This window comes from Fukomys damarensis, unplaced genomic scaffold (genome assembly GCF_012274545.1).
Source record: "Fukomys damarensis isolate Sample0158 unplaced genomic scaffold, DMR_v1.0_HiC HiC_scaffold_17, whole genome shotgun sequence".
NCBI classification, from domain to species: domain Eukaryota; kingdom Metazoa; phylum Chordata; class Mammalia; order Rodentia; family Bathyergidae; genus Fukomys; species Fukomys damarensis.
In genome coordinates, this window is record NW_022900929.1 from 1,814,859 (window position 1) to 1,826,299 (window position 11,441).

An 11,441-nucleotide genomic window follows, 5' to 3' on the forward strand; every position below is an offset into this window, starting at 1 on the left:
AGAAGTGCGGGGTGCCGAGTGGGAGGGGGGGGGACCCGTTCTGCAGCTGGGGACCTCAGGGTTTCTGGGGCCAAGTTGTGGGGTTACACCTGACTGCCGCACCTGGCTAAGGCTGAGCCGTGGAGCAGCGCTTGTGTAATCATACAAGCCGCGAATAGGGAGCGCCACATCCTCGCAGCGCAGTAGAGCCGATCCATTCCCCCTCTCCCCCAAGAGCATCCGGATGTTGCTGAGGACCCTGCAGCCCAAGGGGTTTGGGACGCGGGTCTTTTTTCCCATCCCCCAGACGCTAGGCGGAGCTCCTGCGGACTGTACGTCCCCTGGTCAGCAGGAAAGCTTGGTTGTCCCTGGGGTTTGGTCTCTAGTGGCAGGAGGCAGACAACTTGGGTTGAAAACCCACAATCCCGGGCCGGGAATTTAGCTCAGTGGCACCACGCCTGCCTTGTAAGCGCAAGGTCCTGAGTTCAATACTCGGTACCTCAAGAACAGAAAAACAAAACCAAAAAACCCCAGCCCCACCAAACCTCCCCAGAAAAACTGAAAACCACAAACACTCTGCTGCCCACCTATTCTCTGCCCCCTGCCTTAGGTCTCTGTATGTCACTAGGGAATTTTTTGGCGGGGGTGATTTTGTGACAGGGTCTCCTTATATGGTTTAGGCTGGCCTTGAACTCAGTATACAGCTGGGAGCTATCCAAACTGGGCTAGTGAAGACCTTAGAAATTAAATGCTTCTAAATTCTTCAGCAGGTGCAAAAGCTATGGATTGCAGATACACTTCAAGGCAGCACAAATGCTATGTAAAACTTATTTTACAGCACACACCTAAAATCCCAGCACCCTAGATGGAGGCGATTCCAAATTCAAGGCCAGCCTGGGAAATACAGCAGGATCCTGTCTCAAACTAAAATTTAAAAAGGGCTGGGTTCAATCCCAGTGTTCTGCCCACCACTCCTGACCTAAAAAAAACCCTTCAGTCTTCCAGTGATGAAACACTCAAGTTCTCAGGATCCTGGGAGATTTAGAGACCAAGGAAACATGGGTAGGCAGGGCAGGGTAGGGCAACACCATGCCACCCCGCATCCAGCATGATGGAAAGAACACAGACTCAACACAGCAACAGTTTATAAATATATAACTATATTTATTTTGAATATTAAATAGTTTTTAAATTACAAGCAATTTATTGAATCACACTATGCATCAATATACAGTAAAAATCTTACAATTTAAAAATGTACACAATTTAAACTGAAAGTTCATTAACTGTTACATTGCTGTGAACTTCTTTCCGACTGTGGGTAGTACAACCTGGAAGGTGAGACATGGTAGGTAACTACCCCCAGGTCTGTCTGCAGACGAGAAGGAACAGTGGGCACATGATGCAAGGTCCCCTCCTCAGGACCCCGCTATAACACGCAGCCCCCATTCAGGCCTTTTCAGCAGGCCGAACAGGTCTCTGGTGTGCAATACTGCCAACACATCTCTCTCTAAGAACTGACTTCTATGTTAAGAGTCTTTCTTCTCAACAGCCAGGACTAAAGCCAACCGTTAGTACTCAGGAATATTGTCATGAGATTTAAGTCTGAAGCCAGTGTGTACACCCATTCTTATGTTAAAACTACTTCTCCCAAGGCCAGTGCTCCAAAGCTCAAAACTTCTAAGACGACATCTGAATTTTCAGGAAAATATGGAGCTGCCTCCCTTCTGCCTGGTCCTGGAGACAGACATGTAATAGCTCATTAACTCTACAAATACCCTCTTGGAAATATGAATAAAAGGAAGGAGGCTTAAGAGGCCTTTTATGGCAGCAAGACATACAAGGACTTTTCTTAGGTAAAGCCATCTCTATAGAAACAGTGGGGCCTGAACATTTAAAAATAGAATGGATACTCTGCTGTCAATTCAGCATAGATAAGTTTGCTTCTTTCACACTGAAAACGAACAGCTTCTGACCCAGGTGTGGAGTCTTGGAGGAGCTGGGAGCACTTTCTCCACATTTCTCTTTCTGTCTTATGACAGGTTCGGCTAATAACACAAATCAGGATCAGCTAGGAGGGAAGTGAAGGGTAGATTACTGGTACTGTAGGATCTAAAATTCACACACTCTGCCAACTAGGTATGAGCAACCTTCCCACATCATCTAGAGAATGCCACTGATTTACTTCACTGCATAACTTATTAGAACAAATATGTTTGAAAACCTACCACTGATAAGATTTATCTGTAAAAAAAACAAAAAACAATTACACAACAAAGCACGTGCTGACATTTCAAAAATGGGCTGAAGTTTTAATCCATTTAAATTTTTATATTGCTTGAGATTCCAAAAGAACATGTTGACTCACATGTTGATGAGAAATAGTCTCCCGTTCCATGCAATACCACAGTATGACCCACCCCGCCCATGTACAAAATGCTTTTTTGGCAATAAATTATGAGTGATATAAAAATTAAAAATGGGACTTACATTGTTAAAATCTTAATGTAGTGAAAATGTATAGCCCTGAAATATCAATAAACATCCTGGGCTTACTGTATAAGAAGGCCATATATTCTATGAATCTGCTTGATTTTAGTCATTAAATCTGAACTCCTTTGACCTATAATTTAAATAATCATTTAAATTTCTCTCTCAATCTCATTTCTCTCTCAATCAACTAAGCCTAGTAGGTAGAGGTAAAAAATTCAGAAAACTCAGGAAGTCTCCATGGTAAGAAATTCAGAGTTATGACAGTTTTGGCAAAATCCCCTTCAAATGCCCTGTTTTTAATACAGGTGTCACAAGAGCCAGAGCTCCCTGAAGAGTCCTGGCATGCACTCTGTTCACATCAAGTGGGGGATGAGAGCAACTCCACTCAGAATTTTCTTGCTTTGGAAAATTATTGCTTAGTATAAAATAATTCATGGAGTGACTTAGAACCGGTAAGAAAGGTCACAATTCACAATTTACTATGTAAACTCTAGCCAATGTCTACCTTTGCAGTCTGTACTGGGGACCCAAGCCCTCCTGCTGACAAGGGCTTGGAGTCATCCTAATGTCACACTGGAGTCTGGGAAGTGGATCAGTACCGGGAAACAGCTGGGGTGAAGGGCTGGTATGGGGTACTGTCCAGAAGGAACGTGCTGCCACACAGCACAGCCCTGGAAGACTTCCTGATGTCCAAGCAGAACTCCAGGCTGGGACAATGAGGTCATCTTTGGGTGAGGGAAAATGGATTCTGACGAAGTCGCACTGAAGACACTCAGTTCCTTTCAAGTCAAGAGGAGGACTTGGTTCCTATAGCACAGGGAAGGGCTAGGCAGCCGGGCTCTGGGGCTGTTGAGACTGTGAAACCAATCAGGAGGATGTGCCAGATGCTGGGGTTCTGTTGTGGTCCTTTGTCCCTTCTGCACGGCTGCAGAATGCACTGTCTTGGGTTGCAGAGACTCGCCACCTCTGGCCAGACTTGGAGTGGCTCTGAGCTGAAAGTCCAGCTCTGGAAATGTTTTAAGAGCTCAAATCAACACTACCTGCAGTAGACAAATCACCCTTGGTAGCCAGAGCTCCTCATAGGGAAATGCATACCTCGGAGGTCCTCCCCTTTTCAAAGGAAGGACTCAGCAGGACTCACATGGCCTGGCCTCGCATGATCCTGCCACACCACACTGTGGTCCTAGACTGCAGCCAGAGCTGAGTGTGGGGTGCACCTGTCACCTTTACCAAAAGGGTTTAAAACATCAAGGCAGTGGGGGAACCTCATGGGGAGGCTGCAAGACCCTTTGTCAGCCCAGAAAAGTTGCATCTGCCACAGGAAAACCACCTTCTAGGGAAGAGACAAAGTGTGTTTGATTTAATCATTTTAAGTAACAGAGCAGTATTTTTGGACTCATCAAAAATATTTCCTATAAGAACATAAAACACTAACATTCAGAATCTGTATCATGTATGAAAGGGTACCACATATACAGCTCCAACAATTCTTAAGACAGCATTATCACTCAAAATATTTAAGCTTTACAAGTACCATGCAGGGCAAACTATCAAACTGGAAAAAACAAACAAACAAACAAACAATCAAACTAGTGGTTAGCACCAGCTTGACCTTCTGTATTTTCATTGAATAATTTACGATTCTGTACAATACTGGGGACTCTTAGAACACTTAACCACAGTGCAATTACAGAGAGCAGTTAGTGATTTCTTTTAAAACAATAAATATGGCTCACTCATGACCATTACCCTGGTGCATCCTCCGTGGCACCTGTGCCCAGACCTGGAAGCACAGGTGTGGACACAAAGGACAGCAGCACAGAAAACAGACACACACGGGCACACACAGTTCCCCATATGGATGCAGAGCGACCAGCGTGTGAGCACTTTACTTCAAGTGTGAGGACAGAGGGTGTGCAGCTGTGGACAATGGGCGGTGCAGCTGTGGGAGACCACACACCCTCACCTCCTTCAGAGTCCTGCAGAGTCCTCCAGTCTCGCTCAGCTGCTGTTGCTGCTTGGGCTGATGGGTGGGAACACCACTTGGGCCTGGAGACTGTTTGTGGCCACCTAGTCCTTTTCTCCATCTTCACTGCTGCCTATTTGGGAGAGAAAGCAATGCAACAAAGTAGGTTTCAGAAATGATCGTCCCAGATGATAAATCAGGAGAGAACCTGACCAGTGGGGCAGGAAAAGGACCTGCAACTTGGGTCTGGCTGCCTCACATCTGCCAAGTTGCCTCGTTTCTCTTTAGAATAGTGTCTGATGACTCTGGGCACCCAGCTGCTTGGCGGCGGCTCAGCGCCCACACTTGGGGCAAGGAAGGAAAGCAGCCCAAGATGCAGGCAGGCAGGCGTGCAGGCACACAGGCAGGCAGGCGCACACACATGCAGGGCAGGTCCTCAGGTGCAAGCATTATCTCCTCGGCACTAGTGAAGCCGTGCAAACACAAATAAAAGCTCTTTATGGTTCACATTTATTATTTGATCTGTAAACGTCAAATAGAAAAATGCACCTATTTATTAACATTTATCTTCCCATCTAGGTACGGGGAAAATGACCCATATGTTCAGATCCTGCCGCTTCAAACGTGCCCGTGCCCGAGCATTCCCGCCTGGCCCTCTGGTATCACGCAGAGACCGGGACTTAATGGCTAAATCAACATTCCTAGGGAAAAAGCCAGAGCACCCAGGCTCAACTCCAAAGCCTCTGCTGAGTGTTCAGAGGAGCCCGTGCCGGCTTTGGGGAAAAAGGGAAGACTGCAGAGCAGGGCAGCAGCCAGAGAAACAAAAGGAAGAGATTGGTGTTCCACAGCCAGGGCACCCAGGCCCAGCAGGGGTAAGCAGGAATCAGTTTCCAAGTGTTACTAAAAGCAGGGGGTGTGGTCCCAATCTATTATCAAGATTCAGGATTGTAGGAGTTTTATGGAAAAGAATTTATTCATTCACTTACAGTACTAGGGATTAAACCCAGGGCCTTCAAACTGAGCTACATCCCTGGTCATTTTTCCTATGCAACTCTATGCTATGCTGTGCTATGACAGGGTCTTGCTAAGTTGCTTCGTTGCCGAGTTGGCCAGGCTGAGCTCAAACTTGCAATCCTCCCAGAGTGCTAGGGTTAAAGGTGTGCACCATCACACCTGGCTGTAAAAAGAAATTTAAAATGTACTCAGAAAAAAAACCCAGAATCACCAGATTAACAGGCCCTCAAGTCCACGGGGGTACACCACCAAGCCAGAACCTGATTCCTGAGGCCTCCTGCCCATGTCGGCCCACGCAGGGTGCTTCTTACCTCCTTGCTCGATGTCCGAGTCAGTGAGGTGTGTAAGAGAGAAGCTGGCGATGTTGGCAGGAGAGATGGAGAACCTGGAGCAGGGTGACACATGTGGCCAGCTCTGCTCTGTGCTCCTGGCTGGCGGGGGCGGGGAGAAGTACTTGGATGGCTGAGGGGAAGGCTTGGAACCCAGAAGGTTGCTAGTTGTCTTCGACATGAAAGGATCTGGGGAGAAGTCATCATCCCATTCAAAGCCTCCACCTGGAAAAAAAAATAATAATAATCCTCCCGTTATCACTGTGCAATGAAGAGCAGGAGCCCAGAAGCACAGGTGTCTTGGGTATGTGAGCCAACCCTGGCCCTGCTGCCAGATGGCCCCTGTGCCCCAGATGTCTCGAGGTGGTTATTCAAAGTAATAAGCCTCATGCTCTTGCCAAAGTGTCTACATGACCCAGTGCTCTGTTTTCTGTTTGTGCTGAACACTAGTGAGTGAAGTGAAATACCTTCTTCATCTGTGGAGCTCTCAGAGTTTATGCACTTGCTCAGGTAGAGTGAGCCTGACGCTGGTGCTGGGCTGCTGGGCTCGGAGCGGTGTGCTTCTCCTCCACAGTGCCCCAGCTCTTTGGTTGGGGTCTCCTGAAAAGCCAAGCAGAAGTGCCCATTAGCCTGCACCTGGGAGCCACCCAGTGTGCCACAGCCCAGCTGGCAGGTGCTTTGTGGTTTAAAGCGAGGTCGGTTTCATCTCTGGTAGGGAGGGACCAACGGGTGGCCTGCCTCTCCCTATGAACTCAGCCCAACAAGTGGGCGGAACACTGAAGCAGCTCAGAGGCAGATGGGGATGAATCTGAGGTCAAAGTGCCACCAAACCAGCACTTCTTCTCGTTACCCTCTCTTGTCCTTTGCGTGGATCAGCTCGGCCTGAAAGTCCAAGGGGTCCTGGTGTGGACAGAGCTGTTGCCTTTGGTTCTGGTTCCAGAAAAGGAAGGAGGCTTCTGATGTCCAGAGAAGGAATGCTAAGTTTTTCCCTCTACCTCTTCCTGTTCTGCTACCACCGAGCCTACACAACCCTGGAGTGACGGGAGCCTGTGACTCTGCGAGGGCCGAAGGCTGCTCTGCGCTGGTGGATGGTGATCTGGAAGAGTGAGAGGACTGCTGCCGATTTCTGCTGTCTTCCTCTGTCCTTCCCTGCTGGGCCACACAGCGGTGTAAGGCCCCAGCCGGGGAGGATCACAGAGCTCAGAAAAGTGACCCCAGAAAGTGGCTGGGGGTCTCCTGGGCCTACCTGAGCACACTCCAAACAATATGTAAAGCTTTGAGGGCTGAACTGGGGGTGGGTGGGAGGCTGACACATGACACCATGTTCTGGCCTGGCCCCAGGTGGCATCCACTACAGCAAAAGCTTCGAAAGGGGAACAAGTACTGAAACCACACCCACAGGGGGCGAGTGGGGGCGAGTGGGGCCGTGGCCTGAACCCAGATGGGGGAAGGGCTGTGAAGACAGAAGTATCAACATTCTCCACAGAGCTCAACAAGACAGAATAATCCTCATGACACCACATGGCACAAAATCGAAAATCACCCAGCAGCCAAAGAACTGGGCAAAATCCAATTCACAGGGGCAACAGCAATTAACACATGCCAGCCAGTGTCAACAGGGCACAGGTCCTGAAAAAGACATTAAAAAGTGCTGAGGCTGGAAGTGTAACTCAGGGGCGGGATGCTTACTTCCCATGCGTGACAGACACCGTGTATTCAATCCCCAGCACCAAAAAATACCACAGTTAAAACAACAATAACAAAAACAACAAACCTTCCCCCCAAGGACACGTGTGTGCATGCATGCACACACACACACACACCCTCACAAAAAGAAAAGCAAACAAGAACTCCATCAAGTAAGAGCAAGCGCTCTCAAAATGAATGGAAATACACAGCAAGTCTCAGCAAAAAGACAGATAAGCCAGAAAGTGGTACACACTTGTAATTCCAACTATTTGGGAAGCTGAGGTGGGAGTATCACAAGTTCCGGGCCAGCCTGGGCATTTAGCAAGACCACATCTCAAAATAAGATTTCTTAAAAACAGGGTTGGGGATGTGGCTCAGTGGTAGAGCACTTGCCTAGCATGCACAAAGCCCTGGGTTCCAGCTCCAGTTAGGCGGACAAAGAAAAGAAATAGAAATAACCGAATCCAGCCAACAGGAAGGAAAAAAAAACTGTAGGAATAAAAAGAACAGAGTCTTGGGACCTGCAGAAAGACCCCAAAAGTCTAATGCTGGGGCCCAGGCAGAGAGGAGAGTGATGTGCAGAAAAAGTAGATGGAACAAGTAACGGCTAAAAACTTCTCAAGCTGGTGCAAGATACAAAACTATAGACTCAGGAAGCTCAACAAACTTGAAAGGGAGTAAGAGTGAAGAAACCCAGGCCCAGGTGCCTTGTAGTTAAAACTACCGAGCACTGAAGATGAAGGAAACATCTTGACAGCAGCTGTAGAGAACAGACACTATTAAAGGGGGTAAAGCTGGGTGTGGTGGCGCATGCCTGTAATCCCCGCACTCAGGAGGCTGAGGCAGGAGGATTGCTGTGAGTTCGAGACCAGCCTGGGCTACATTGTGAGTTCCAGGTCAGTCTCAACTACATAGTGAGACCCTGTCTCCAAAACCACCCCCCAAAAAAAGAAAATGAAAAAGGTGGGGGTTAACAATCTCAGCGACTGCAAATCTCTTCTGAGAAGCTATGAAGGCCAGGAGAAGCAATGCTTTTTTGGAGAGAGTTCTGATGGGGACGGAGCCCAGGTAGGTGAGTAGTAGTACCTCAACTCACGAACTTGATTTGTTCCCCAATTCTGAAAAAGATAGCCATGTCTGTGTTCATGCAGGGAAGATGGCTGCAGCTGTGTCTGTTACCCAGTGCGGACTTTGCCAACAAAAGCATTTGTGAACTGAGATACCAGTGTACTCTACTGTAACCCAGGTAGAAGTGATCTCTTTGCTGAAAGAAAGTTCTGTTAACACAGAACTCTGTATCTAGAGAAAATATTCTTGCGGAGTAAGTGTGAGAGGGAGAAAAACTCAGAACTTGTTGCCAGTAGAGTTGGAGGGAAAAAAATAAATTCAAAAAAGAGGAGAAGCTAAACAAACTTCTCAGTTAGAAGGTCAGCAGATGTAAACCTAGAACAATGATGAAGAAGAACAATAAAAGTGGTAACATTTGGGTAAATATAAAACTATTTCTCTCCTCTTGAGTTTCATAAAATGTTTGATGACTGAAAGTAGAACTCATTGCACCATCTGAAGGGTTTCCAATGGGTCTGTATGTCATACCATCAAGTGGGGGAAGGGAGGACCTGAGACCTGTGGGGTAGCCAGGTCTCCCCCTTCCATCTGAGGTGGTGAAATATTGATACCAAGCAGACAGTGAGTATAATGAAATCCCTAGAACAACCTCTACCAGAACTGTAACACAGAGAAGACACACAGTAAACTCACAGTGGATAAATTAAAATGTAATACTAACAATTTTCAGTTACTCAAATGAAGGAGACAGGAGGAACCAGAAGAGAAAATGTTGCACCTAAATTCAAGCATATGAATAATTTCATGAAATGTAAACAGTCTAAACATTTCCAGAAAATATTTTATAAACAACCCTTCCTGAGCTCTCTCAGTGGGTGGAGGGACAGAAGGAAAGGCTTACCAATGAGCACTAAGTTATAGGTAGGTAGGTAAGAGTAAAAGCTCTATTGCATAGCAGGGCAACCACAGATACTGTATATTTCTAAAAGCTAGAAAAGATGGTCTTGAATGGTTCACCATCAAGAAATGATAAATGTTTGAGATAAATGTTCATCTTGATTTAAACATACAATGTATACATGCAATAATACATCACATGGTACCCCCTAAATATGCACAATTAAAAATTAAATTAAATAAAAACCGAACTATATAACTCGTGTCAAATATAACAGAGGTAGATTAAAAGTATAAACATGAAAAAAAGATACGCCACACAAATACTAATCACAAGCTACAGCAGCCACATGAACATCAGAAACAGAAATAAAGGATGTTACATAATGATAAAGAGATCCATTCACCAAGACCATTGTCCTAAATGTACTTGGATCTCATGGTGCTACAAAACACACATAGCAAAAATGAAAAGGGAAACAGACAACTCTACAATTGCAGCTGAAGACTTCAACTTTCCACTCCCAGCAACAGATACAGACAGAATCATCAGCAGCAACAGTGAAGAACTGAGCAATGCTCCCAATGATGTAATTGGACATTTATAGAACAATAATCTATCCCCCCGCAGGAAAATATAAACTTTCTTGTGCATACAGGACATCCATCAAGATAGACTATACTGGCTCTAAAATAAACCTTAACACATCTGAAAAAACTGAAACCACACAAAATATATTCTCTAACCATAATGGAATCAGACTAGAAATCAATAACAAAAAGATATAAGAAAATCCCCAAATCTTGCATATGAAACAACAGACTTAGAAATAATCCATCAAAGAGCAAGCTTAAGCAAAACTAGGAAATACTTTGAGCTGGATGAAAAGGAAAATACAATATATTAAGATGTGTGAAATGCCAAGATAGTACAGAGGGAAATTTATAGAATTAAACGCTAGCATTAGAAAAGAAAAAAGGTCTCAAATCCCAAGCTTTTACCTTAAGAATCTAGAAAAAGAAAAGCAAAATAAATCCAAAATAAGAAGGGAGAAAATAATAAAAATAAAGCAGAAACCAATGAAATTGAAAAACAAAACAAAACAAAAACAAACCCCACAAAAACAAAAGCAATTATTTGGAGAGATCTGCAAATCTAAATCATTTCTTCCTGAAACTATAAGAAGCAGCACTTCCCAATTCATTTTATGAGGCCAGCATTATCCTGATATCAAAACCAAAGGCAGTGCTAAAAAGAAAAACAAACAAACAAACAACTATAAGAAAAACTCAGGTGGAAAGCGGCTTGGCAGATGAGGTGAGAAGCATGGGTGGGGGTGGCTTTTTACACAGGACCAGGCAGCCTCTGGGCCCCACAGATTTGGATCTGCTGAGCACAGGAAGCTGCTTCTCCTAGTCTAACCCCCCGCCCCCAACACGTGTTATATTCAAATGTGGAGGTTTAAGGATTTTTCTTAGAAACAAGGCACATGGAAACAAAAAGAGTATAAAGCAATGTGCAACAGGAAGACAAAAACAGCTGGGCATAGTGGCACATGCCTATAATCTCAGCTACTCTGGAAGCTGAGACAAGCCCATGTTCAAGGAGATTCACAAATCCAAGGGCAACTCAGACCCTGTTTCAAAACAAAAGATTAAACCGGGCGTCCTGGCGCATGACTGTAATCCCAGCACTCGAGAGGCTGAGGCAGGAGGATCGCTGTGAGTTCAAGACCAGCCTGGGTTACATAATGGGTTCCAGGGCAGTCTCAACTACATAGTGAGACCCTGTCTCAAAACAAACAAACAAACAAAAAAATAAAAGATTAAAAACAAGGGCTAGGTAGCTCAGTGTGAAGGCCCTAGGTTCAATCCCTAGTACAGTCCCCTCCCAGCGAGAAAAAGAGATTCAGAAAAACCAGCCAAGTTTCCTGCCATATATATATTTTTAGTATCAGGAATTGAACTCAGGACCTTGCACTTGCCAGGCAGGCACAATGCCACTG

The 11,441-nt window shown here is 45.6% G+C and overlaps 1 protein-coding gene across 1 annotated transcript in view; it reads right to left on the reverse strand.

Annotated features, from left to right (window-relative positions):
- Positions 1-2,004: 2,004 nt before the first annotated feature.
- Lmtk2 (lemur tyrosine kinase 2) overlaps positions 2,005-11,441 on the reverse strand; it is a 91,035-nt gene continuing 81,598 nt past the window's right edge. Inside the window, exons 12-14 of the mRNA XM_010642750.1 lie at positions 6,249-6,381; positions 5,764-6,006; positions 2,005-4,571 (exon numbers count right to left, since the gene is read on the reverse strand). Coding sequence (XP_010641052.1) covers positions 4,543-4,571; positions 5,764-6,006; positions 6,249-6,381 — 405 coding nt within the window. The 3' untranslated portion in view covers positions 2,005-4,542. The remainder of the gene's footprint in view (positions 4,572-5,763; positions 6,007-6,248; positions 6,382-11,441) is intronic.